Source organism: Fulmarus glacialis, unplaced genomic scaffold (genome assembly GCF_000690835.1).
Source record: "Fulmarus glacialis isolate BGI_N327 unplaced genomic scaffold, ASM69083v1 scaffold33641, whole genome shotgun sequence".
NCBI lineage: Eukaryota > Metazoa > Chordata > Aves > Procellariiformes > Procellariidae > Fulmarus > Fulmarus glacialis.
In genome coordinates this window covers 15,154-42,885 of record NW_009193996.1, presented here as the reverse complement: position 1 = coordinate 42,885, position 27,732 = coordinate 15,154, and the positions used below count along the sequence as shown (strand labels likewise).

General features: G+C 40.2%; 1 protein-coding gene across 1 annotated transcript in view; it reads left to right on the top strand.

Moving 5' to 3' along the window:
• The window catches only part of LOC104083953 (suppression of tumorigenicity 18 protein), a gene marked incomplete at its 5' end in the record, with an annotated part of 32,561 nt that extends 25,210 nt beyond the window's left edge, over positions 1–7,351 (top strand). Inside the window, 5 exons of the mRNA XM_009587628.1 lie at positions 44–265; positions 2,298–2,386; positions 3,871–3,974; positions 6,221–6,364; positions 7,138–7,351. Coding sequence (XP_009585923.1) covers positions 44–265; positions 2,298–2,386; positions 3,871–3,974; positions 6,221–6,364; positions 7,138–7,278 — 700 coding nt within the window. The remainder of the gene's footprint in view (positions 1–43; positions 266–2,297; positions 2,387–3,870; positions 3,975–6,220; positions 6,365–7,137) is intronic.
• Positions 7,352–27,732: the final 20,381 nt, after the last annotated feature.

The following is a 27,732-nucleotide window of genomic DNA, read 5'->3' as shown; positions in this document are numbered from 1 at the left end:
TCTCTCCAGTGAAAACAGGGGTTCTTTTGCTGTGTTTCTGTAGATGTCCAGTGATAGGCTGTGATGGCCAAGGTCACATATCAGGTAAATACACTTCTCATCGCACTGCTTCTGGTTGTCCTTTGGCTGCCAAGAGACAGAAGGAGAGTCCCGTCAATGGGTCTTCACTATCCTGGAAACTGAACAAACAAGAGCTGCCACACTGTCCTTTGCCAGGCTGCAACGGGCTGGGTCATGTTAATAATGTTTTTGTCACCCACAGAAGGTATAACTTTGTGTTTTCTCTTTTATTTTTCCTTAACATTCCACTGTTGAATTGGCAACATGCGAGGTTACAGTCTGAATAAATTGTGCTCAAGTCTTTTAAGTAACAACATAGTTTACATTGCAGTTGAAGTAATATGGATCAAAATAACTTTCAGAGAGTTGGGATCAATTTTTTACTCTTTTTCTATGTTCCCATTGCAGTGTGACTTTCCAAGGTCTTTTCTTCAGACCAGCACAGTTTCTATAAGGTTTAAAATTTAATAGAGTTCTTTCCTAGGCAAATATGGAGCTCTATCTGTATATCTTTTATGGAAAATGCAAATACCACTGAAATGTCACCAGAAAAGATTTAGCAAGAGCAATGGCTGCATTCGTTTCATCCTTCTACCAGTGGAAAAGCTGTTTTCATAAACTTTACATTTAAATAGCTAGAACCACACAAAAAAGTAAACATGTAGGACTCATACGGATTACATAAGTTTGAAGTTATAACAATCTGACAAAGAAAAATATCCTTACAAAGCAGGAATCACACATATAACCAGTAACAATAAACACTATGATTTTACATATCACTGTCAAAACACTAGTATAATTTGACCACGTTCAATCAATATTACTCAAAGAATCTGGCTATAGAATCTGAATTAATACCTGGTAAGGTTTGGTCTTCTGTCTGTAATAGGAATTAAGTCTATATTCTGTACCTTCTTTCCTTCTAACACTCTGAACCAACTTCTCCAATACAAGAATGTCCAAGGTGACTTGAACAAATTCAGTCAGAGTCCAGTGTTATCCTAACTTTATGATCTACGTCCCATATTAAAGTCTTTACATTAGGACACCACTGTAAATTTGGGCTGATTAAGTGAATAACATAAATAGTATGTTAGCTGGTTGCAGCTCATACTACAGATGATTTCTGTCCTGCATAAGGCTGGATGACATTCAAGGTCATCTTAGTTAAAATGGGGTAGTAAATATAGCTTTGTGATATGATATCCTTTCCTAGGACATTTGAAACCTAACAAGTAACCCATGGCTTTGACACATTCTTCCAGTTAGTTACCTGCTCTGGGCAGAGATACTAAGCAGCATTTTAGAACTGGAGAACTAGCATCTTTCCCTTTTAGCTCGCAAAAGCTTTTTTTTTTTTTTTTCCTATGTGGAAGCACCATGTCTGCTAGGATTTTTGTTTTTAATTTTCACACACACAAAAATCAACCGTTTTTCTGTGGAACAAAATTTTCCTTCACTCCTTACTTGGCTACATCTGAATACAAATCCTTCTGCCAGTTCTTCAGCATATGGGTATTTCTTCTTTGTTATTTATAAAGATAGTATTAAGACAGTGCAATTCATCTTAGCCCTTTAGTGGGCAATAAAAATTGCCTCAGATAATTACGAGCTGATGAAATTGTAAGCTTTGAAATAGCAAAACGTAATTTAATGTGAACAGTAGTTAAAAAGCAAACTGACTATATAATAGAACCATTCAAAAAAGCTATTACAGTCTATAGGGCATATCCAGAGTTATTATTGTATTGATCATTGTTATGTATCAACAAAATGATACAATAGTTGTGCACCGTGGAAATCATTCCATTAACTAATTTTTTTTTAGGATAGTAAACTTGCCATTTTAAAGGACCATACTGCCACTCTCCTCTGGAGCACAAGCCCTCAATAAAAACAATAGAGAGTTTTTATTTATAAGTGTTGGAACGTCAAGAATTCTGTAAATGCATCTTCACATAACTTAACAGTAGCTGCCACTGCTATTTCGATTATTCTGAAATATGCTTAAGAGTTGTTTACTTATAGGTTGAGATTTCTGTGCCAATTTTCAAGCTGGAATATACAGTTAAATGGCTCTTTACGAGTTATGTCATTCCCCGAAGCTATGCTATAATGGAGATACTGATGTGACCTTAGGTACAGAGGTCTATCCAAGTGCATGACAATATTGCCTGAAAGGATTGTTGCCATTTTCAAGTGGGTGCTAATGTTTTTTTTCCTATCCGTTTCAGCCTGTCTGGTTGTCCTCTGAATGCACAAGCCATAAAAAAGGGCAAAATTTCGGAAGAATTAATGACTATCAAGCTTAAAGCAAGTGGTGGTAAGGAGATTTGTAAAAGACGATGACATTTACTTAGATAGAAGGGCCCTGACTCCCATTTATACTTATGCCCCATTATGCCATTCTGGCATTAATTCTCACTCCTTTCAGTTGTCTCTAGCACTAACAAATCTTGAATAACAAAAATCTTTGCGTGAGAGATTATAAAATCATTCTCATTTACATCATGATAACTCAATATTGAGGGTATGCTCTCATCTTGTCTAAGAGCACTATTTTTTGATTTGGAGATGCTTTCAATATTGTTATTACTAATACATTATTAGTTACAGATCAAGAGGACTTAGCTAGCTGATGACTAAGGTAAGAAGGGATAAATATTGTGTGCAGAAATTGACTCCTTTCCGTAACTTGAATACTACATGGTTTGGTATCTGTGCAGACAATTTTACTAACCCAAGTGTAAAGGAATGATTACCGAGTAGTTATAGGGGCAATATATAGGAGTCTCCTTTCTTATACACTATGCTTTAGAAAGTTGGGCATTGAGCCAGGATTCAGTGAACTCAGTCTTTATGCCTCCGGCTGCTGAGCAAAACAGTTGCGTTACATTGGGCAAATGAGTTTACTTCTATGTGTCCATGTTTTCAGCGGGGCAGGGACTGCTGCTTACAGATTTCCCAAGCTGGCTCCCCAGTAGACTCAGTCCAGGGCTCTAGGTTTTAAAGCTGTAACGACAACAGTGGCACAAATCTCTAGGCAGAGTTGGTCTCAGAGTGATACTAAGCAGAAAAAGGGACATGTATTGCCAGCAGCTGTAGCTGCTCAGTATTTTTCAGGACAAGGCTTTCGTTAAAGACCTGAAGTTTTTTTCTTTGCCATCTAACTTGTGGGGATGTAAAAGTCTTCCTTCCTTTTTTTTCTGTAATGCTTGTTAGCTTCCTGACAATTTCCCTTTTGTTGTTATTTAAATTTCACTATTTATCACATGTAACTAAGGTTGTGCTTCTTGAAGTTATTCTGCACAGAGATTTGCCCCCACAGAACTTCTTGCAAGATCAGAAGCAGGTACAGATGAGCTTACTAAAGTCAGCAATTATACTAGCGGAGATGTCACCCTGGGGTGTTCCCTACAAAGCGAAGGCTTGCTATTATGTTTCTTTTAAAATGAAAAAAAACGTTGTAAATACCTTCTCATTTTTATGATAAACTTTCCGCTTTCTGGGCAATTTTTCCTTTCTGTACCCTCCAGCTTGTAGTTGCATGTCGCACTGGAAAAAAAGAATTGTGAAACACAAAGGCTCAGAAAGCCCCTACTATGTTTCAGCTCATATAGATGTTTTACAGCTAGGAAACAATTTTGACAGTAAAAGCAAAGTAAGAGGCAATTTAAGGATCAATCATTTGATCAAAAGCTTGTTATCTTCCTCTTGTTCAGTAACAAGTAACTCAGCTTGTTACTCATACATCCATTTACATGTGGACACTTTAAATCTGATATTGGTATTTTCAACTATTTGCAGGTATTGAGAGTGATGAAGAAATCAGACACTTGGATGAGGAAATAAAAGAACTGAATGAATCCAATCTTAAAATTGAAGCTGACATGATGAAACTTCAAACCCAGGTATGACATCAACGTGAAAGTGTTACCTTTTCTTATGCTATGTTTAAGCACAATAAATAAATTAAATGCTATGTAAATGCTATGTTTAAGCACAGTAAGTCTCCTGTGCACTTGTTTTCCCATCACTCTGTGACACTTGAAAGTACCAAAATCCTACATGCTTTTTTGTCAATTTTTTGTTTGGTTTTGTTTGGGGTTTTTTGGTTTGTTTGTTTGTTTGTTTTTTCCTGTAAATAAGCAGCAGATTCCTGGGTATTGTCTTAAAGATCTGGTAAATGACAAATTCAGGGCACTTTGGACCTAATCTTGGCAAGCAGAAAAACTATATTTACCAAACAAAACATTCATTTTCCTTTGTTGACCAAACCTCTGTTGACCAAACCGTGCAGAATCCCATGACTGTGTTTTTAAGGGAGGATATTACCTCTTGCCAGCACACTCTAACTCTTAATGCGAGTTGCCTTTGTTCTTATGTGTACCTAAGCAAATCTCTCTAGTTCAGTGCACCCACTGTCAAATAGTTTGAATTTTGCCTCCAGGCAACACCTGGTAAAGAACAGATGCCTTTTGCTAATTTGTGTAGCAGATGAGTTTGACAGGAAGTATGGAAAAGAGTAATTTTCTTTCATCCTTTTGTATACTGGAGAGATTAAATTGGCTTTAAGATGCTGATTGTGGTTCTGTGGAGTGAGCTGAATACGTTCATCACTATATGCACCTGGGAGTTCACCTGGGCAGACTAGGTAAAAGCAAGAGCAGAAGCTTGCTCAATATTTTAGGAATAAGAGTTTAAGAAAAAAGTTTCTAAATGAGATCTGGGAACTGAATATAGGTCTAAACTGATCTAAAACAGAGTGCAACCATACCCTTCTGTATTTGTACCGCAGTGGAATGTATGGTGTTGATTCATGCTGCTTTTGTAATAACCACTGCGTGTATGGTCTAAATAAGGGAGAAGTTTATGCCACCTATGCTGGATCTAAATGATCTGGCTTCACCCTGCAAAGGTTGTGGGGATATCCATCCCAAATTGCACTGCAGTGAGGGGGGAGTGGTGCTGGCATTCAGTGTCTCGGGACACTTATTCCAGTCCTCTCTGGCGATCACTGTGCCTGAACTGAACTACAGCTGAAGCAACACGTCCCCTACATGGCTTGCTCTATCTCCTTTTAATCTAGCCCGGCCAGGTGTTAGGCTGCTGCAAACACCCTCCAGAGGAGAGGTTGTAGTGAGTCGCAGGCAGGCAAAAAAGAGTTCCTCCACCTGGGGACAGTTTTGATGTGTGACATTGTGTGAGGAAGGGAAGTAAAGCGGTCACAGCAAGAAACATCTAAGTAGTGCAGAGATGCATATCCTGAGGAGGAGAGGGCAGGCATAACAGCCGCAGACGTGACTCCATCGCTCTGTGCCTTGCAGAGCCCTGGCCAGGCACAGGGGTGGCAGCCCTTGGTTCTGCCCTGCCCGCTGCCCCGCTGCCCGCTGCGGGGCGAGGAGCCATTGCTGCCTTCGGTTTTTCAGGACTGCTTTTGACATATAAGCCTTCAGAGCTGAGTACATTCCCAGCGCTCTCATGCAGAAATGATACTAGTTTGCTACCTTGGATGCTTTTTCCTGCTCTTTCCAAACCCCTCGTTTCCATCCTGTTGATCGGAGATCATCTTTGTGATGATCGTTGTGCGCTCAACTTGTTGTGCAGTTTCCTTTCCTTCTATTTTTCTTTTATTGTTTCCAGTGCCAGCCCTGTTGCTAATCCCAGCCAGCCCACAGCTCTACCCTCCACCCAGGAGCGGGGCAGGAAAATAGCACAATAGCTAATACCTCTGCCCTTGCTATTGTGGTCGATCAGCAGGGATGCTGTAAGAGCAGGACAGCAATGTAAACATCAGCCTCCTTTCTCCTTCCCTCCGCCAGCCCTGCAGCCACACTCTCCATCCCAGCTCCACACTGACCTTCCCCCCAGAGCTCAATTCCCTCCTCCCGCGGCGGGGCACCCTCCAGCACCTCGCTGCCACAAGGTTTCTCTGTGAACCAGCAGCAAAGTCCATTGGTTCAGAGCGAATACAACCTCTTCCTTGCTCTGAATATTGCATGGAGAAGTTATGTCTATCCTAAAAAAAATACCTGAGTTTCAGCTCCATCGTGGCCCCTCTCATAATCCCGTGACTGCCATTTTGAGTTCAAACTGCAGTTACAACGCTGCCAAGGGTCTGCCTGTTTGTGTGTTTGTGCCTGCTTGTGTCTTTTAGATCACATCTATGGAAAGCAATTTGAAAACAATAGAAGAAGAGAACAAACTCATAGAGCAGAACAACGAGAGCCTGTTGAAGGAGTTGGCTGGCTTAAGCCAAGCCCTCATCTCCAGCCTTGCTGACATTCAGCTTCCACAGATGGTAAGACCACAGCCAGCAGCTTCGCACCTTCCTTGAGACTGTTTTGCCAGCACTTGAAGCAGATGAGCAAGCTCAGGGACCAGCAGGAGCTGCATTAGCAGAGAGCTCTTTTAGCCTCATTTACTTTGCAGAGACGCTGGATCATGAAATCTGTGTGATAGCAGGCGCGGTTGCTTCCAGGACTGAGCCAGCCCTGGTATCCCTGCCCTGTATTGCCCTGTGCAGGACAGGCTTTTCCCTATCTGAATATCCACCCTGCACAAAGAGTCAAAACTTCACACCGAGAATCCTTATTTGCTCTGCTCCTAGATCAGAACTTTAACCTGTTTCATACAGGCGATTTTTCTGGAGCCAACAAAGCTCTACCTTCTCAAAAAGTCGGCCTCCTTGATGTCTTACTTGCAAACGCAGGCCAAACCCACAAAGGTATTCGGGTCTCCTTTGCCAACCTCAAGAGTGCCGCTGGGAGGTTAGGTGAGGACAGTTACGGGGATGTCAGCCACAATCCTAGAGCCAAACAGGACACAATAAAAAAGCAAGTTACACTGACAATATCTCCAACCCCTTTCTTGCTTGGAGAGTGTGTGGTTCCCCCAGCAGATGCAACTCCCTTCGTTTCTACAACCCCTCCATTAATTTGGGTGGCTGCCCTGTTTACGACTTCTCCCCAGTTGCCATATTGCTGCTTTTCCATGCTTTGGGGTTGGGTGTTTGGGGGTTTTTTGGTCTTAATTTCCTCTCCTACAATTATAATCTGTTTTGTCTTCATTTAGGGGCCAATCAGTGAGCAGAATTTCGAAGCATATGTAAATACACTCACAGACATGTACAGCAATCTGGAACGGGACTATTCCCCCGAATGCAAAGCTCTGCTGGAAAGTATCAAACAGGCAGTGAAGGGCATCCATGTGTAGGATGTGAAAGCTGCTGGGCAACAGAAATTACTTAACAGCAGTAAACTCCAGATGGATCTGTTAGGAGTTCATGTACTGCTAAGGGGTGTAGGTTGCCATGCTGCATTTACAATTGCAACATTGCACTAATTTTTTTCCCAGCTGACATAAAAAAAAGAATAAAACCACAACAGACTATTTGTATTAACAGCAATGCACTCTGTTAGTATATTGTATTTATTTCAGTACAATTTCTTTTTTTTTCTTCTTTTGCACTCAGTTTTTGTAAAGTGAATGTAAAAAGTGTGTGCGACTATTTTTTATATTTTTTATTTATTTCTAATCAAAGAGTTGTTTTTTTTATCTTTTAACAGCATTTTTGCGGCCTGCCATATTTTTACAAATGTGCTTATTAATTTATTTTCCAACGGGATTTTAAATAGACTGAAAAGTTATACTGTAAATTAAATAACTTGCTGGGTTTGTACAGGAAGAAAAAAAAACCTATGAAAGTAACAAATGACTGAACCGTGGTTCTAGTTTTATTTTCCTCACATCCTGCTTTTTTATAATGGCTTTTTATCAGAGATGGGTTTGCGGTAACATGAGATGTGAAGATGCATGGAATGAGAAGATAAATGGTGCCCACTAGTGGGGAACCTGGGCTCTTAAAAGCACAGTATGCTGGAAAACAGTGTGTTAAAGAATACGTTAGCAATAATGAAATATAGCAATCAGCAAAGCACTTGACTTGGCTGTGTGATTTAGCCTATGCGAATGATTATTTAAAATGTTTCAAGAGAACTCCAGATTTATTTTACCACTGCAGTTTTTTTTCAGAGTTAGCTCATGGCGGGAAATGACAATTATCTCTAAACAAGAAGGGTAATTTGATAGCACTGGTACTTTTTTAGTACGAGATGCTGAGGTTTTAACCAAGTGACCAGTATTGCTATGGATTTGGATTTGAAAAACGCAAACGCATCCCAAGCCGAAGGCTTTGTACATAATGAATCGAACACATCTCCCCTGAAATGGCATTTAATACTGGTTTGAACTTAACGGCAGCTGAGAAGGCAGCGGTCTGGAGAGGAATAATACCACTCCAGCGCAACGGTGGTTGCTTTTCTCTTTGAACGAACGGTAGCAACACCGTGACTGGTTTCTCCCATCCTTATTCACTAAGACTAGGCTGATACTGAACTTGTTACCAGTCTTTCGGTAGGGTACCAAGTGCTACAGAGCATACAGACAGACGGAGGTGCGGACAGACAAGCACTTGCGTGGCGGTGCTGGCGTGTGCCTCGGTATCTGGTTAGCCTGGGTGTGGAACTTCTGAATCCGTCAGAAAGTAGCGGTTGCTATAACAGAGGCAATGTCTATTTCAGGGATTGTAAGTAATTAAGCGTTGTTTCAAAAGTTTTTTTTATATTTATTTTTTTTAAGAAAAAGGTATAAACAACCAGCTAAACTGCCTTTTTTGTATGCACACACACCTCACGTGCATATGTGCCTCAGTGTAAATGTATACATGGATCTAGCGTGTGTTTCATTTTTCCGTGCTATAATGAAAGTGTTTATTTTTATTAGCCTCATTTATATTTAGATTGAATATAATGGCATTCACAGGCTTGACATATACGATTATATTATTACTGTTCCTGCACAAAAGTACTGTTCAAAAGTGATTCAACTCTCATGCACTGTGGTCACTGTTCTGCATTAGGTGGGGCTTGCTTTTTGTTTGAGGGTTGATTCAACTCTCCGATCTTAGTTTAGACAGGGGAAAATGTATGTTCTTAGGAGCTGTGTTTATTTTTAAATCGATTTTTCAAAAGCTACCATATGTGCTGTCTAATATAAATAGGAGGACACCAAACAAAAATTTGCTATTATTGTCCTTGCTAAAAAAACAAAAAGCAAACATTTGTTATACTTGTTAAATGCATACAAAATGAGTTCACTCATTACAAAGACTAAAATTTAATTTACTAAATATTTTAACAAATTTGTTATATATTTTATTTAAGTAAAAAAAATCTCTTACTGACCTATGTATTTATTATTATGATTTACTATGGCTTCAGGTTAATTTATCTGTGTTTGGTTGTTTGCTCAGGATGTTCTGTGAAGTATGTTTGTATTTATTTGCCTCCCTTGTACTTGATGTGTTTTGTAATGTGCACTGATTTTTTTTTCTTTTTGTTTTTCTTTTTTTGTGTTTAAATGCATTGATGAGCTATACTGTAAATTAGACCTTTTGTAAAGAGCAATGATGTATGCATTTTTTAATTTGAAGTAGTTTGTATACTGTTTCTTCATACAATTAATATTTCTTACATCAAAACAACAAAATTGTGTTCTGTGCTGTACATTTGGTGTATGGTAGGAAATAAAATTGATAATGAAACATTGCAGCAAGTTTGTTGGTTTTTTTAGCCTCTAGATGCCGACTTGTATTACACTTTCTTAACTGCACCTGGCACTATACAATGTGTCAGATGTTTTACTTACTTTGTGTACAAAATGTGTCATCCCTGTAAGTAAATTTCTGGTATAAATAATTTAATTAGTGTTTTACTTTGTCAATTTGAAATAAGGAGGAGAAAAATGGAACTGCTGAAAAGGTCCTTTTCACTTCTGAAGGGGAAAGAAAATCAAGAAAATAATCACCACATTATTTAATGCATTCTTTTCTTGGCAGTTTTAGACTTCATTTATACTGATAAAGTACAGGATTTGTGCTGACCTTTAACAGCTGCTAAATGATGTTTAAACATAAAAGCCATTGTAAAGTTTCCAGCAGTTCGGAACCGCCCACTGTTCCAGTGCAATTTTCTGCTGAGATTTGCAGTGCTTAGATGTTGCACAAATAAAAATCTGCTGGTTTTAGAAAGACAATATTTCCAGTATCTAATGGACTTTCTTTTTTCACTGCTCATTGTGGCGAAAACAGGCCACGTTTATTTAGGATGCACGCTAATGGCTTCAGGAGCATTTCTTGTCTCAGACTCCAACTTCCCATGGATAGACCAAGAATAAATTTCATTTAGAAAATAAGGTAAATTTAAAGCCCATAAAGCAGCTGGTAATTATTTATTTAAATAGACACAGTTAGATAAACAAAATGGACTCTGACACTAGAAAAACTGACATGTCCTGCATTTAAATAGAGCAGAGGTTCAAAATTCGGATCATGACATGAATCTTGGATACTCACAAATCTTGCTGAGTTTGGAGCTGTAGAGTCAGCAAAGAACTGGGATGGAGACAGACCTGTCCTGGCAAGCTCTGCTCTGCTGGAGTTCAGGGTTTTCTTTGCTCTAGGACACTTATCCAAGGACAGCATGAACTGGTTCTTAAGCAATTAATAATTACTTAAGTAGTATTCTTAATGAATATAAAATAATATGTTTTCAGGGTCCCTGCTGTTTAACTTCAGCTGTAGACCTTCAGGTCAGCAGGTGCTAATGGGATAGTCTCTTCTCACACATCACAGATGAAGCAGAAACAGGTCTCCCTTAGCAAGGTGCCTTAATGCTAAACAGATAAAGACTGAGGCCAACATTTTGATTTTGGCTGAGCGCCTAAATTCAACTTACAAATTTAGAAGGCCTTATTGTCAGACAGGCAGCTCCTCACAGCTCATTTTTTAAAGATCTATACTAATGCTGATTATCTGCTGTTTGCAAGATCGGGGGAGGGCAGTGGTATAAGGATGTTAGACTCTACATACACCTAAGAAAACAATGCTTTATTCTCAAATGTTTCCAGCAATCTGAGACAGGGACTGTGAGCAAAGAAACAGTTTTCCTACTGGTTTTGGATAGGAAATATGATATCCACAGTTAATTGATTAAATTATTATTACCTAAAGACTGTTCCTGCATTCATCTTTAAACAACTTGCTCTGATAATGTTTATTTCAGTGCTGAAATGATGGTCTTTCTCCATTAAAAAAGAATAGTGTAAACAGTTAAGCCATATTCATTAGTAAACAAACATAAGCCATGGGGAGGGGGAAAAAACCAAAACAACAGAAAACATTGTGCTTGAAATAACCTTTCAAACCATTTCCATCTTCTGAAGTTTCCATTTTTAATAAGCGTTCTGCATCTGTACCTTTAGAAGAGGGGAAAGTGCTTAATTCAGTAAAAATATATAAATTCCATTGATTGCATTAACTTGAATGGAATTGAAGCTTTAAATGTCAAAGGGAAGGAAGGGGAGCAAGAACAGTCAACATTTGCTGTCCTATCAGATCAGGAAGCCTATCCTGTCTCTTAATTAATCATGATGAAGGCTTTTGAGTTTACGGTGTAGAAAACAGATTCTGTTTTCTACTGCAATCTTATTTCTATTTACTAATTAAGCACCTCTTCTTTCCTGCTGGCTTAGTGTAGCTATCGAATTATGTCGTGGCTTTTCCACTCTTAGCCCCTTCATCCTACTCATATTGTACTTTTTTTTTCTTTTCTTTTTTTTTATAAAGCACAGGATTTCTTGATGGGAACTAGTTATCATGCAATGACGCAGAGTTATGACAGAAGTCATCCCCTTTCTTTCCTCCCGTGTTCCTTCAGTGCTATATATTCTACCTGTCTTGGCATTTCTGCTATGCTTACAGATTCTTTATGATTTATGCAGCTGTATAACTTGGATGCTGCTAGGAGATTTGCACCAGACAAAGTCCTTTGTGCATCTCGCTCAGGATACTGTGGGATGGTAGAACTCCATTTAGCTTTTCTGTAATGTAGGACAGTGACCTAGTTTTAGTGCCTTTCAATATCTCATTCTGGCTTGGTTTTCTTCTCTCTCTTTTGCTCTAGTAAGTCTTAGACAGCCAAGCTTACACATAATTTCATCAAGGATTAGTCTGATTTCCTGTCTGACTTCATGGTACAAATTGGTTCAACTGCATTTCATTCTTAACGAATGTTTCCAGGGACATTGTCCGAGTAAATCTCAGGACTTTTCAGTTACGTGATAACACTTACTATTTAGGTTGCTGCTATCTGCTCCTAAAACTGTTACTGCACATGATTTTTCCAAACCAGCTTTTGATGCCTACTACCAGATTTTGGTGCCCAGCTTCGCATCCCTTGAAGGGGCCTCATTTTTAGAAGCTAAATGCACAGCTATTTTTGCTAAGCAGGGCCTTTTCAAAATTCCCTTCTCTGGCCAATCCAAATTACTAGCTACTAAGTTTTCATATTATTATTTCATAGAATTGTTATATATATATATCTTGTTAACACCTATTTGCATGTACAGTGCACCATACAATTCCAGGTGGGTACTTGTACCCATCCCAGGTATTGAAGAATAAAACATCATTGGTGTTACCCCAAGCCTAATTCTGACCCTTACCAAACTCCTCTTCTACTGTCTGTGCACACCTTTTTTACGGTTCTGATGGAAAATAAAACAAGAAAAAAGCACAAAGGACCGAGCCTCATTCTTTATTTAGCTGAAGCTATCATCTGTCCTAACAGTTCCCTATCATTGCTGCTGAAGCTGGAGCTGGGGCTTAAAGTATCTGGCCTGCAATCTTCTTTACTTACAGTCATATGTACCATCTCATGTGCACTCCCTGCTTACTTCTGACACAAGAAGCAAAATCTGGATTAGGAGCCAGGTTCTATGCTGATTTCAAATTTATTGGGATGAAATTCATTTGATCCTTTAGAAGCAGGATGAGCTTAGTTCCCTTGGGAGGTAATTGCCTAGAACTGGGAGACAGAGTCAGTTTCTTTCATCCTGCTGTCTGGTCAAAAAGATTTTAGGGAAGGAATGAAGGTTTTAAAAATCTCATAAAAACCTACCGGGAAAACATGTGTAAATAGAATTCCCTCAGAGAAAAATGCAGTGGTGTCTCCATAGACTGAAGAGCTGAGCTCTTTGCACAGATGCGTGTGGCAGAGGCACCGCACGTACAGCATCGGTGCTGAAGGCTGTGAGGGGACGTCTTGTGTTTCCCAGCTGGCAGCAGACAAAATGGCACCTCAGAAAATCCAGCTCTAGGCTCTACTCAGCCTTTTGGGTAACTCTGGGGAAGACACTTGATTCTAACTATGTTTTCACATCTGTGAAACAAGAAGACTGAAGACTTAGGAATGAGCAACACCAGTCTTACATAGGAGCATGCAGTACATGCATGAACATACAGTGAGGGAGAAAGAGCCAGAGCACACGTGTAAGAGCATATAGAATCATAGAATAGTTGGTTTGGAAGGGACCTTTAAAGGTCATCTAGTCCAACCCCCCTGCCGGGGGCAGGGACATCTTCAACTAGATCAGGTTGCTCAGAGCCCCGTCCAACCTGACCTTGAATGTTTCCAGGGATGGGGCATCTACCACCTCTCTGGGCAACCTGTTCCACCACCCAATATAGTAGCTATTATTATATGACTGGCAGTATACTATCAATTTCACGGTAGTAATTGCTGTGTTTGATGAGAGATATCTGCAATACCGCACTACATATTAAACACCTTGATGGCAGTCATTATAACTCTGATGCAATCACTTCATCCCCTGCATTTTAGAAGCACTGCATGTACCAGCTAAGGTGTTCGGATCTGCTGCCCCCAATTTAGTTCCTCTGCCTGCCTGAACTGGCTCCGCTCTGTACGCCACAGGTTCACTAGAAATCCCCACATTCGCCATTTCAAACGCTATCAGTTCTTACGTACAGCCCATCATCTCAGGGTTTTTTTTTTTCCCCTCCTAAGGCATTATTACAGTCCTCATTTTATTCCTATGCTTCTTACATTGTTTCCCTTGAAGATATCTTCCAGTTAGTGCTGCTGGTCAGTCTGAAACTAAATTTTCAAAATGCAGAAGCTGAATTTCAAAACAACAGAAGCAAAGGCTATAAAAGCAGAAGCATTTTTATTGAGATAATGGAGCTCCTACAGATTTTGTGAAAAATCAGCTGATTGCTATGAGAGCAAAATTATGATTCACCGTAAGAGGGAAGAGGAGGGAGGCTCAGCTGTTGCAGATTCTGTTTGGCAAGGGCCGGCTCCTGATCAGCACGATGTACAACCCAGACTAGCAGCAAGAGTTAGTGCAAGGTTGGCCAGACAACTGCACGCTTGTGCCTGGCGCGGTGTCAAAGGATGTAAACGGTACAAGTCTTACGCGTGAGTATAAGTATTTGAGCAAGAAAGCAGGTAGGCAAGCAGTGACTATAGCTCCTGTGTTTATAGTGAGAGTGATGGGGTTAGGGGCACAGGGCAGAAGCCCACAGGAGTCCATCGGGTGCCAGGCTACATCAGCTCCACCCAGTGCAGAACTGGTCCGTTTTTCAAATGTGGGTCTTTTCCCATTTTGCCAAACTAAATACCCTCTCCAGCTTCCTACGGTATCATCATGAGCAGTGTTACTAACCCTGCTTCCTGGGGAAACGCACGCTACCTCGGAGCTCTGACTCACCCCGAGGCGGGTTTAGGTCTGGAAGAATGAAGACGAATATTTCTCACAGCACCTGCTGGGCAGGCAAAGCCTCGCTGCGGAAACTCCCCAGCAGTGCAAAGCGCCAACCGCCAGCGCGTCTGCTTTCGCAGGCTGAGATTTTGTGGGGGTGGCTGCTGGCGGAGGAGGAACCGAGGTGCTTGCTGCCTGCCTTTTCTCCTCGGCCCCTCAGCACCTCCCCAGGTGCTGCCGTCCCCAGCCGGGTAGCGGCCGCCCAGCTGCGCTTCCCCGCTTTCCCCCTCTCCCTATCCAGGCCAGGCTGGAGGCAACCCTTTTTTTTTTTCCCTCTGCAAGAGGCTTAAATCTCCTTTCACCATCTTGGGAGCATAGCGTGACTGCAGCCGTCGCTGGCTGGGCCTGGCTGCCGCCGTTCATGATGCCCTTTTTATTACCAGATTAGAGGACATTGTCGCGATGCGTATGAGGCCTTTCAGATAAGGCGCTGTACAAGTTCCAGCAGGTTCCAAGTACAACAGCGCGGCTTTCGCATCCAGCCTACGGGATCAGAGTTTATTTCCCCAATGCAGACAGCTTTGCACTGCCTTCCTGTTAATTAAAGTATTGATTACAATACCGCACTGTTTACATGCAAGATTTTGCATGGTCTTGGCCATTCACATGCAAATGAACTTGTAAGCCTTTCTGTGCCCTAAAATCTGCTGATGTCAGTCTTCCAATTCTAACTCCACGTTGTAGGACATGTGGCTTTCTATAGCTTGGCTTTGATGCCCCCAAGTCATATTATCTCAATTCTGAGGTTCATTATGATGAATCTTTCACCGGTTTTAAATCAAAAACTTCAATTGTACCATACTTATTCAGCTTAGGTTTTGGCTCCTGAAGGCAGCAGTTTTAATTGCATCATTTGTATAGTGGCCCAATATGTTTTGGTGTGAAAAGTGCATTATCACGTTTAATTTTGCATTATTTTTCCCATATGTTTTAGTTACACTAAAACTTCAGATGGGAAGTGATGAGGCTTTCCCACTGCTCTCTCATTCTCTCTTCAGGGTTTTTTAATGAGCTAAGACCACACTATTTTCTTTTGTTCTCATCAGTTGAGGTTTTAGGGAGCTGTTTATTTGTAGGGTAATTCTTGTATTTATGTAGAGCAAGGCATTAGACATTTTTATCCTCTACTTATTAACAAGCCAGATGGTACCGGCTGCTACCCACACAATTCCAATTATCAGATGGCAAACTGAAATATACGTGGGGCAAATGAGAAGATGTATATTAAAGAAGCATCACGGTGAATTGGCTTCTTGGAGATGTTGATTCACAAAGGGGTACTAGCAATTAGGGTGTGACAGCCTGCTGCTGAACGTACAGCGCTGGCCTGAGGGCACAAGCGTTCAGCCTCCAAAATTTTAATACTATCTCTCTCTTTCCCCTACGGAATGAATACTTACCTTTGAAATCTGATTCAGGTCTTTCATCCTTTAGATTTCTTGTCCACTTCAGAGTAAGATGCAATATCAAAGACAGTCAGTAAGTTACCGTATCCCGGAAAGATGCAGAAGAGCTGAAAATTAACATGAAGTTTGTGCATCACCTCTCCTAACACACCCTCATGCACTTCTGTGCATGCACCCCAGTCACACAGGAACAGCTCTGACACTGAAATATAGGATCCAGCGAAGTATTGCTATTCCAGATCTCAAACTGACCTAGAAATTACAACTCACACATGGATTTTTGCTTAAGGGCAGCTTTCAACTTCAGGTTTGAATATAAGGAGGTCTGGTTACGCTTATTATGGTTGGCTTCATGGTCTTTTAAAAACAACCTCTGTAAATTAAGAACCTAGACCCAGTCCTTATTTAGGGTGAATTCCTACATCAATGACTCATGCTAATAATAAAGAATGAGTGTTTTGATGGAAGGTTTTATAACGCTTTTGTTTTTTTCTGCCCAGAAAACACAACCTCTATAGGAAATGTTTTTGGGTGAAAACTGTACTTTCATGCTTCCTTTGTTTTGACCTAGAAATTGTGTACACAAGTTGGCTGGGAAGATGGTGGGTTATGCAGGAAACTTTTTGTGTGACATTTCTATTCCTTTTCCCTTCTGGCTCAAGCTGAAAGCACTAACCCAAATCAAACAGTGGAGAAATTGACGTCCTCAGGTCAGATCAACTAAAGTAAAAAGTTATTTAAGCTAAAGTAATGGCTTTTTAAAGTCCTTCAGTTGTTTATATGGGCTACTAGGAGGTTAATCATCCATGTGAGTGGATTTTGCAAAAGTTGGAATGTGAAGCATTTCAGATTGTCTCTAGTTTCTGTTTATAGTATCCAATCAAGAGAACACCTTCTCTTTCAACAGCTGCTCTCACGATGCCAGGGAAAAGGTACTCTCCTGGCAGCTGTTCCTGGCTCTAACACTTAAAACCTACAGATCTTGGGGAAGTCTCTTAACAGGATGAGTCAGAAAAACAAATCTGCATGGTTTAAATACCATTTACACTTCAAACAGTTTACTATGTGCAAATGGTGCATGTGCAAATTCTCACTTCTATTTATGGAGAAGTGAAAGATTTGTGCAGGCATTTGTCTGCCATTTGTTTATACAAGTGCATGAATCTGCAACTGCGAAGCTGGTGCTTCTTCTGTCTCACCTTCCATCTGTAAAATGGGGGGACTAATAATGTTCCTTTCATCTTGCTGTTAGCAGCAGACTTGAGCAAGACCTGCAGTGGTCTCTAGGATGCTCTCAGTGAGATCCTAAGTGTAAACCAGTGACACAGCCATTCACAAAGTCTTGGGGAGTTCAGACAGAGCTTTTGTACCTGGCTTACCAGCTACAAAAACAAACAAACAAACAAAAAAAAAACATTGTCCAGTGCTTGTTCAATAAATGCTTATTCCAGTGAAAGTGGCCCATTGCCTACTTTGTGTTACTGATGTTCCTCAAAAAGCTTAGGCAAAGCAGAGAGATTCAAAATAAGCATCTCCTTGAAGCTCCAAGGTGCAACTGCCAGTCTCTCCCAGTCTACACAATTGTCATGGAGGTTCACTTTTTTGCTTCAGTTCTTTAAAATCTACAAGGCCAAAGTTTGATTTGATTTCTCAAAATAAGAAAGCTAACACTGGATCAGATGCTTGAAGATCACTGACATCCAAATAATTGTCAGGCCTGGATTGCAAAGAAGTGATTCAATAGCTGAACATCTGTGTCCTCGCTCACGTAGAGTTGCTGTTTCACCCACAAACAGCTGTGGAGTAGACAGGCAAAATTCTCTACGTGGTGATAATTACAGTGTGCATTACAAAGGAGGGATAGTCAGAAGAGCATGCAATCAGTTTGGGTTTTTTAACTTTGGAACAGGGCAACCCTGCTAGATCCAAGGCTAGTACACATAACATAGGTTTCTCAGCCAAAATAGAGGCACATTTAGTCAGATCTGAACAAGATTAGGAAATTCACTTACTGAGCAGGAAACTTTTTCCAAGGTCAATTTTTCCAGTCTCAGTTTTGCTTCTACAGAAGCAATGGTTAAGAACTACCCCAGGCACCTAAACTCTTCCAGAGACTGAAATGTGATTGATTCTCTATGGATTTGCAATTTGCTTTAATACGCTTTTATTGCTCATTACACATGCCTGCCTGCTTTGTCTTAGGCAGTGCCATTATACTATCATTACTTACCACCAGGTTAGTGGTGACAGCTGAGTATCCTTATCAGAGCTCATGATCTTTTCATCTTTTACCTTATACTTTTTCAGCCTCTTGGTCACATCTTTATATGAACACTATTGCAGCCAGGGCGAAAAAAAAACAAAGAAAAAAAGAAAAAAATAAAAAAAAGAAAAAAAGAAAAAAAGAAAAAAAAGAAAAAAGAAAGCTTACAACGAAATCTTTCTCTCACCCAAGGCAAGCAGCTATGCACCACAGAAAGCCTATGAAGTAGAGCTTAAATGAGATAAAATGGGATTTAATTAATGCATAAGCCTTGTGTGCTTGTACAGGACTGCCTTTTCCCTACATTCTGGATCTATGAGCTCAACTTTCTTCTTCATTGCTAGGAGCTGAAAGGCATTCAAGTATGAAACAGTGCCTTCCTTGGGTTAATTCTGGCACTTTGCAGTTGTTGTTTCAAGGTTAGCATGTAAATATGAGTGTGCTAGTGTGACATTTTGGGGATCACTGTCCATGCAGCCAGAGAGCACAGTCTCACCCCAGGTAAACAGAGCAGCTTGGGCTATGGCAGGAGTTAATATATCATAAAACGTAAGAATTATGCCAAAGTACGAGAAGATTAAACTATGTCAGGATACAAATCCTGTATCTTTTTGTAAAATGGCTGTATTTTATTATCACAGGCGTTTCTGGTACAGCAATGACTACACAGCAAATTCCTTTTCTAAGTAGCAGTTTGGTTCATGTGTTTACATGACATCTGTGGTGAAGAGAAATCAAGTTACTAGTGTTTTTTTACCAACAACAAGTCTTGGTTTTGCACCTGAAATATTCAGTAACTGTATTTTATTCATTATCTAAACAGGTTCCAAAATTTCACGAATTTTTCTCTAAGGGAAGATACTAGGCACAGCAAGATTTGTGACAAAAAAACCCGATAGGTCACTCTATAAAAGCAAACCAGCTGTCAAGGTTTTGCTTGTTCCCTTAATAGGTAGCTGTGGAAAAGCATTGTTTGGATAGAATGATTGCAAATCTGGGATTGTGGCATTACACAATGTGCACAGGAGGAAAATAAGGAAATGGAAGGCTTAATTTAAAGGAAAAAATTTAATTTAAAGGAAAACCCATTGGAGAGAGAGAGTGAGTGAGCTTTGGGAGCCCTGCTCCTGCCTGCAGTCAGGGCCAGGTAGAAGATGCAGGCTGGACACGGACTGAGGAGAATTGGTCCTTGCTGAGCCTAAACATAATTTTCTGACATACCCGGCACAAAGATGCATGAGCAGCAGGCTGATGCCTACTGATGACGCTGGGTGCTTAAAGCGCAGGACATCAGGCATCGATGGCGTTGTGGCCCCTTGCTGGGAAAAGCCTACGGGGTGGGTGCAGGCAGCCTCTGGTTCCCGGGAGAGGCAGGCTGGGTTTGCTGGCACGGGAACAGATCTGCAGTGCCCAGGTTTGGCCTGGATGGCAACCCCCTCGCTTATAGCCTGCAGAGAAGCTTTGGTCCGTCGTTGCCCGTGCACACGGATGTGTCCTTGAGCGGCACTCAAGACTCTTATGGCAGCAATTCCCAGGGCTCCAGGGGGCTTGTAGCAATTTATACTAGCTGGGATTCATCCCCTTGTATTTTAAATCCCGCAACAGAAAACAAAAATTCGGCAAGATGCTTAAACCTGTTAGTGTCAGTTGAACACGGTTGTTCTGCTGACCTTAATGGCACTATTCACACGCTTGCATCAAGGCGTGCCCTGAAGTACGTTGCTGAATCAGCTCTTATGTGTGTACTGAAATATAACAATGATTTCTGCAATCAAGGCCAGTGCCAAGCTCTGGTACCTCCCTGTCTAGAGTCAAGATATTAGACCATTGCTGCTGTGTGTAGTAGCTGGCATTGCAGCTCCTCTTCCCAGGCCTGCTGAAGATGAGCAGGAAGCATCCACACAAATTGGCTCATGCCGCTTCTTTAATAATTCATGTATTTTTGCTCTCTTCTATAGTTAATGAACCTCCCCCACTCTCACCCTCATTCTCTCTCCCTCTCCCATTTAGTCAGTTTGTTGTGGTTTCATGTATCTAATCCATCTGTCACTCGATTATAGCTATCGAGCACCTGTTATGGATTTCTAGAGTTTCATTCAAGCTGTTGACAAGTTATTCACAAATTGGCCCTTGTCACACTGTCATCGTGTGGAGTGCACTTTAGAGAATTCTTTTGGGTATACAAAATAATGAACAGAAGACAACAAGGCTTGTGAATTAAGCAGTTTCTTGTCCCCAATATTTAAAGAACCGTTAACAGATTGGAAGTTTCTTGTTGGTGATATAATTTTCAAGCCCTTTTCTTAAAATATTTTGTCTTCTCCATCCAGACCCTTTTGCATAAGTAATCACAACACAACTTGCTTGAGTTGTCAGGGCAAGCTATGTTGACAATGACGCCTTATTTTATACAGCCTATGTTGCAGCTGCGACAAGTTGATCATTGCTTCCTCTGCACAATCCTACTTGCCTACGCTGCTTTGGTACTAACGGGGAAAGCCGAGGGCTGGCTGGCTGGCTGGCTGTCCCTCATTAGATGCAAAACTCTTCTCCTCAGGTGGTTATCTGTTTTATCTGCCCTGGAGGGCACCAGGCAGACATCGGGTATCAGAGGCAACAAAGGTAACTACCCAAGAGTGAAGCATCCCCTGAAAAAAGCCTTAAGAAAAGTTAAGGTTAAAATCAGGTTCAGCTATGTCTTGAAAAATTCTCACTTTCCTAACAAAATTTCAAAAATCTCAGTACCAGAAGGTCTAGAAATGAACAGCTTTTCACCCAGTTTTTACCGCTGCTTCCATACAGTTGTTGCTTATTCCTTACTCCTTAGACTTTTGTCCTACACTGCTCATGTACCTCTTAGCTTCTGTCTGTGCTCTGCTGTCATTCCCCAAATGCTCTTGACATTACAAACAGTTTTTGAGTGTGTAGTAAGGACCTTGAAAGTAATGTGGTACCAGGATAACATAAGCTAAAAGAGAATTCTAAAATATTCTCACAATGCAGCGTGTTGGTGGTGTAGAAGAATTTGCATTTGCAAATAAAGGCAGAATGATTGATCTGTTTGCAGCTATGAAATGAGTTATTTATGTGCAACTTGGCTCGAAACAAGCAAATGTACTGCATGCATATCTGTATATTTAAATCTATTTTGCATCAATAAACATATGTACACTTTTCTAGGGAAGTCTACAGATCCTTTGCATAAGATTCCAGGGCTTCAGTGTTTCAATCTTTGAAGAGGGTTGGGTTTTTTTTCCAAATTCAGAAGGACAGAAACTAAAGTTTAGCAACTGCCTTTTCCAGATGGAGTGCTAATATAGCACTAGAAAATTATCTGGCAATTGCAAAGGGGCTAAATTACTTCTGATCACTTATTAATTTCTTACTGTTTAAGGGTTTGGTGATGTAAGATACATTTCTCTTTGCGGTTTCACAGGGAGAAATCCAGTTGATCTGATCATTGCTCTGATAAACCAATAGGTGGCAGGACTTCAAAGCAAACTGTGAAATAATAAAGCCATGTTCCATTAGAACGAAGCTTAAAACAGAAAGTGCAGCTGTCTCAATAGTTAATAGCTTAAGAGTTAACTCAGAAGAAGTTCTTTTTAGACGTTTTTGAATATATTTATAATTATTCAATGTTCAATCTGTGAACTGCAGTTCAGATACTCACAAAAACTTCCTTCCAATTAAACAAAACAAAGTTTCAAGGAAGTTATGGGCTAAGTTTGTAAGGACATTTAGGTATTAGAGGATGCTGATAGGCACTCATGATTTTTTAAAGCATGTAAGATTTAGATTCACAAAAATACTTGGATACCTAAATGTTTAGTTACTTATGCTGATATGACACTGATCACCTTTAGGGATCTCAGCATAAATAGGTTATGATAATAAATCCCATTTTCAAAAACAATTCATTTCCTTTGAGCCAGATCATAAGACCAAGTTAAGCACCTGAAGAGGCTTCACTGAGAGTTTTAAAACCACATCACAGTGAAACCATCAGTGCAAATCAATAATAATACCTTCCCACCTGCTGCTATCCGACACATTCAGATCAGCCTAATCACAACTTCAGCACCACAGTAATGAGCTGCTCCGAGCCCTGCCTCAAACGGAGGTCCTGCAAGCCCTGACACGGGGGTTTTATCCTGGGTACCAAAACAGTCCTTTCATCAGTGTCTTACCCATGCAGCATTTTCCTCAGCATGCTTGAGACATGCTCTCTCCCAGGACCACAGGCAGAAAAATAAATACAGGCCACCTCTAGATGGAAGAAAAGCCCAATTCCAGCCTACGTGATGGCTGAGGGATAATAAGAATAATAGAATAAGCTCAGCAGATATGGCCTTCAAGACAGGCAGCGGATTTGACAACTAGGGCACATGCTGCTTAAGTAGTTGTCTTGGCTGCAGTGCCTGCATCCGGCAGAGAGCTTGCAGCCAAGGATCCTGAGCGAGGGGAGCCACCTCTAAACTGGCATCACATCAGTTGCTTAGACACATAAGCCCCATTCTTCAGCCTTACACTATTGGCTAATTTAGGCAGCTCCCTGCTCAGCTGTTTGCCTTAAAAAGCTGAAAATCCCTTTCTTACGAGCTTAACAATTCCCATGTAGGGATCCCAAGCTGCAAACAGGCGCTCAAGTTGGTGCTGAAATTCCAAGCTGCAAGCGGCCGAGGAGTTGTGTTGTGCTCCTCTGCCAAACAATGCTGAAAACCATCTAAATAAATCCCTTCAAATCCTAAATCTTGCTGGCTGTGAGGAAACTAGGCTAGGGGGACTTAAATCACTTTTGAAAATGATGTAGGATCCTAAGTCACTTTGAAAAATTTACCCTTAAAAGGGGGATGCTGAAAAGTGATTTCCTTCCTAAGTACCACTGTTAACTTTGTGAAATTATTCCTGAAGTGTGCATGAATAAAAATTATTCATAGAAATAAGAGTATCACCATCTGTCTAAATAAAAAGGAAGCATAAAACAGGCCCAAAACCATATTGGTGTTTGGGCTTTTCCAATGAATCACTTTAAAATGAATGGGTTTTCATCTGCTTTAGAAAAAAACATGGTGTGTTCCTTCTAATTTTTTTTTAACATATAAACCCCATATATTTTCTAAGTATCTCTGATGGGTGGTCCGGGCATTTGATTAAAGGATCCTGGTAATGAGGATATCTTGGCCCTTTAAATTGTTTTCTTGGGTGATGACAAAAAGAAGTCTCAGGTGTTTTATAACTGCTGAAGTATTTTACTGGTAGAACACTCCCAACACCCCAAGTGTTATTTCTGTATGAAAAAATAATAAAAGTTTATAAAAATGATACGTTTTACCTCCATTTCAGGTGGTGCTAGTCTTTTGTCTTCAATGATGTGCTCCTTCTTACTCTGAAATGATTCAAGGAGTGAATAGCTTTCAGGAAAAGAAGTGAGTATCGTCCTCAGAAGTAGCTGTTGAAAATCATTGACAGAACTGGATAAATTTGGACCAGATTCAGGTGTTAGTTACAACCACTGAAAAATCAGCACAACTCTCATTTTTGTACATGCTTCTGATGTTACTGCATTTCCATAAGATGCACCTGCGGTGGGATATGATGCTCAGAAGAACACCTTGTCTTAGTACTGCTTAGTTGCCTGCTCTCTTGAGCAAAAGCAGCCTTTACATATCTACTCACTTCCTTTAAATGCCTTTCTTAGCAGCTCTCAAACATTTTAAAACCTGGCGTTTTTCTTTACTAATTTGGGCTCCTTTTATGGTTGCGTATGTGAATATCCCACATGTATTGTCATCTCTAGCATGCCCCAAACTCTACATCCCAACCTCCACCTCACATCCCACTTTCATGGTGTCTATTCCTCTTAAAAAGATCATTTTTGACACTTTAGGAAAGCCACCACTGCCAAAGCAATGTGCCCTGTTCTCTCCTGCAGCCCACGTGGCAACCCAAACCAGAGCTGCCTCTGAGAAGGTGAATCTGTGAGAAGGCTGGTAGTACAGATTAGGGGGGCAAAGTGAGCCAAGACAAAAAAACCAAAATTTTTCTTAGATCTTCTCCTGCTCTTGAGAGGAAGATTTATTGAGTCTTTCCTTATATCACCGCTTTAAGCACTATTGGCCTAAGTTGCTGTCTCTTTGAGCCATACAGGCAGTGGTGGGGCTGAGGTGGCTTTGTGGCAGGCAGTTGTGCTATTTCCTCCACTTGACAAGTGCAATCTCCTGCCATGCCTTGTTCCATTTGCTTCTCTTGTTACTGAAGAGGTGCTCGGTCTCTTAAAAGCTGACAAGCCCTCAGAAATTCTGTGTACTCTTTCTTTTACAAAGCCTGTGCATGTAGATCTCTGAAGGCATACAGTAGATGTTTGACTTTGCATAGAACAAAGGCTTCCAAATTCATTGTCAGGGAATACCTGTGGGGGAAAAAAAATCCCAACAAATCCCATCCTACTTGCCTTTTGACATGTACTACAAAAAGACTGAGTTAGTGAAAAATAGCTTATGCGCAGAAAATAAAAATGTGCTGTATCAGCTTTTTTCTTTGGGGATTAGCAAAGAGAAAATTGATTTATTTTTGGTGACATTTGCTCCCCTGGGCCCAGAGAAAACCAAAACTCCAGATTATGACCACATAAGGCTTTTTAAAAATGTGTAAATGTGTAAATATCTTTTTCCTATTTAATATTACTAAATTTAAAGCTTGCATTAACTAATTGCTAAGTCTTACATGTGGACTACTTGCTCATAAGTGTCTATAAAAATATTAAAATACTTATTAGCATTTAAATGAACATTGAAATAACTGTTTGCTATGGTGCTTATTCTACCATCTTTCATTCAGCTACCAACCACAGACTTAGATGGAGGGGTTCATAGTAATGCAAAAATGTAGCAGCTAAGGACTAGAACTATTTCTATGCAGATGACAGGGTGGATCACTGCTTGCAAACATGTATGTGTGTATATATATATGTATATATTAGTTGAGCAACTATCATATATAAGTTGTGGCAGTTTAATAGCTTTAGATATAAATATAAATAAATGTATATTATTATAGATATAAACAAAAGTTGCTTTTGATTAACACTGTACCTTAGACAGGCGTCAATAGTTGCACAAACAGGACCGGGTCAGAACAGTGCCCGTTCTGAACAAGGTGTATAAACAATATCAAAACCCACACAAGAATGATGAATCAGGCTTGCCAGAGGAATTTTGACTCATGGGCCATGTATGCAAAAGGACAAGGGCATTTTTCTAATAAAAATTTTGTGTCATTTAAAGCTACTATATAAAATATTTATTCTAACTAACTCAGTTGCATAAGAACACAACATTAAAATCAGTCAGGTAATGGTAAGATCTCTTTCAATGACTTCTCATCTCAAAACACTGCATTTCTGAATAAATCTGTTTGCAAAAGGCTTTCACTGTATGTACGCATTGACCTTTCAGCAAACACAGGGTGAGTTGCCGTTAAAGGTTTTTTAGGACATCATTGGTGAGTGCAATTTTTTTACTTAAATTTTCATGCTACTTTGCTTTTGACTATGCACCAGGGATATTTTTAGATTATTGATGACGGCACCATCTGGCTGTATTCTATTAATACCAATATAACTGAGTTTTGCAAACTCTTTCTCCTTCAGTTCAAAGCCTTAGGCAACGTATCCTTCCACAGTTAAGCAGGTACTCTAGAGTGAAAGACCTTGATTGCATTACACACAGAAAGTATTTGCTTGTGTTTTCAGCAGTATTTCTACCTGTACTTTCTGACAATTGGGAATATGGGACTTCAAAGTAAGGGGACGGAAACAGATTTCAAGGTTAATGATCTCATATCTTTGACTTATGAATCCATCTGGATTTTGCTGAACGTGGAAACTTGATGGTTGGAGGTTCGGTGGTGGTGTCACGGTCCAAAGACAGGCTGAAGGACCTTGCCCAGTATGAGGAGCTGCAAGAGGGCCCTCACCAAGGGAGTGGAAGTTCAGTGTCAGATTTGTCAGTCCAGTGGCAGAGCTGGACATGGAGAAATTCCCCATTTTTCTGAGTGTGGAAGAATTTCTGCTTGGCCTTTAATAGGTTGATCAGAAAGCAGTGCAGAGAGTCTGGTTTGGGTTTTTTTAAAACTCTTCTCCTCATGGTTTCCAGCCACCACCTTAAGAGAAGGATTCAAATATTTCAGTGCTCACTGCTTTTCTTTCAACACCAGCTTTGACTAACCCACCTATTTGGTTTTTAAATTCTGGCTATGTCACATGCTATTTCCAGTGCTACCATTATTTTTTAAAAAAGCCATAGTAATTCACAGAATTCACAAGAAACATGGATGAAACTCTTGACAACCTAGTTACACTGAATGCTGTACTTTGTTTTCACTGGTAATAATGTAACTGTTTAACCATAATTTTATAATCCTTAGAACTCTGATGTTTTCCTGACTTTTTTCTGAGAATTAATCCTTGAAAGGAAAAATTTGTTGACACAGGGTGTTTTGATACTACAGTGCTGAGTATCCACAAACCTGAAAAAAAAAGCTAGTTATAGAGGTAGAGAAAGTGAACTGCAAATAGTGAATGTCCTGCTTCTGCTGCAAACCATATGCTAAGGAATATTTTAAAAAAATGAATATGAAAAAAAACCCAACAGAATTGCTTGTGGGAAATTTATTAAGAGAGAAAAGGATGAATTAAAACTTTTTAAAAGTGCTATGAATGATTTATCAAGCTCAACTCAGAACAAAAGAAAAACATTGTAGTGGTGTTATGTCACCTATATATATACATGTGTGTCAAGATATATAGACAGATAGATAGCAACCCTTTTTAGGGGGGATGACAATAGGACTTGAAACAAAGATATTTCTGCTGTGTGAGCTGCAGAACAAAGTCCATTATCTGGGAACAGGAGCAGGGCTTTACCAACTTTTATTCAGACACAGTGGAGAAAGTTGGCTAAAAACATAGTATACTATCTTTGTGTTGGTTATAAGCCCCTGACTATAATTCTTACGGAAATTATTTTTATCTTCTCCAAAGGGAAAATGTTTTGGAAACTCCCTGTGGGTTTCTCAGACTGTTGGTTCATTACATGGATTACTCCTGCAGTGTTTTGGGCTCCCACACTCTGGACTGAGTTGTGATGCTATATCTATCTGCATTTCTTTCCTTCGCTGCCTTTTTCTTTCTCCAACCCACATTTTTCCCCACTGGGAAGTAAATTGTTTCATATTTTTCATTTGAAGCTAAGGCTCCTTAAATGACTTCCATTGCGTTTTTCCAAATCGGGTTCCATTAGCAGAACAAAAATG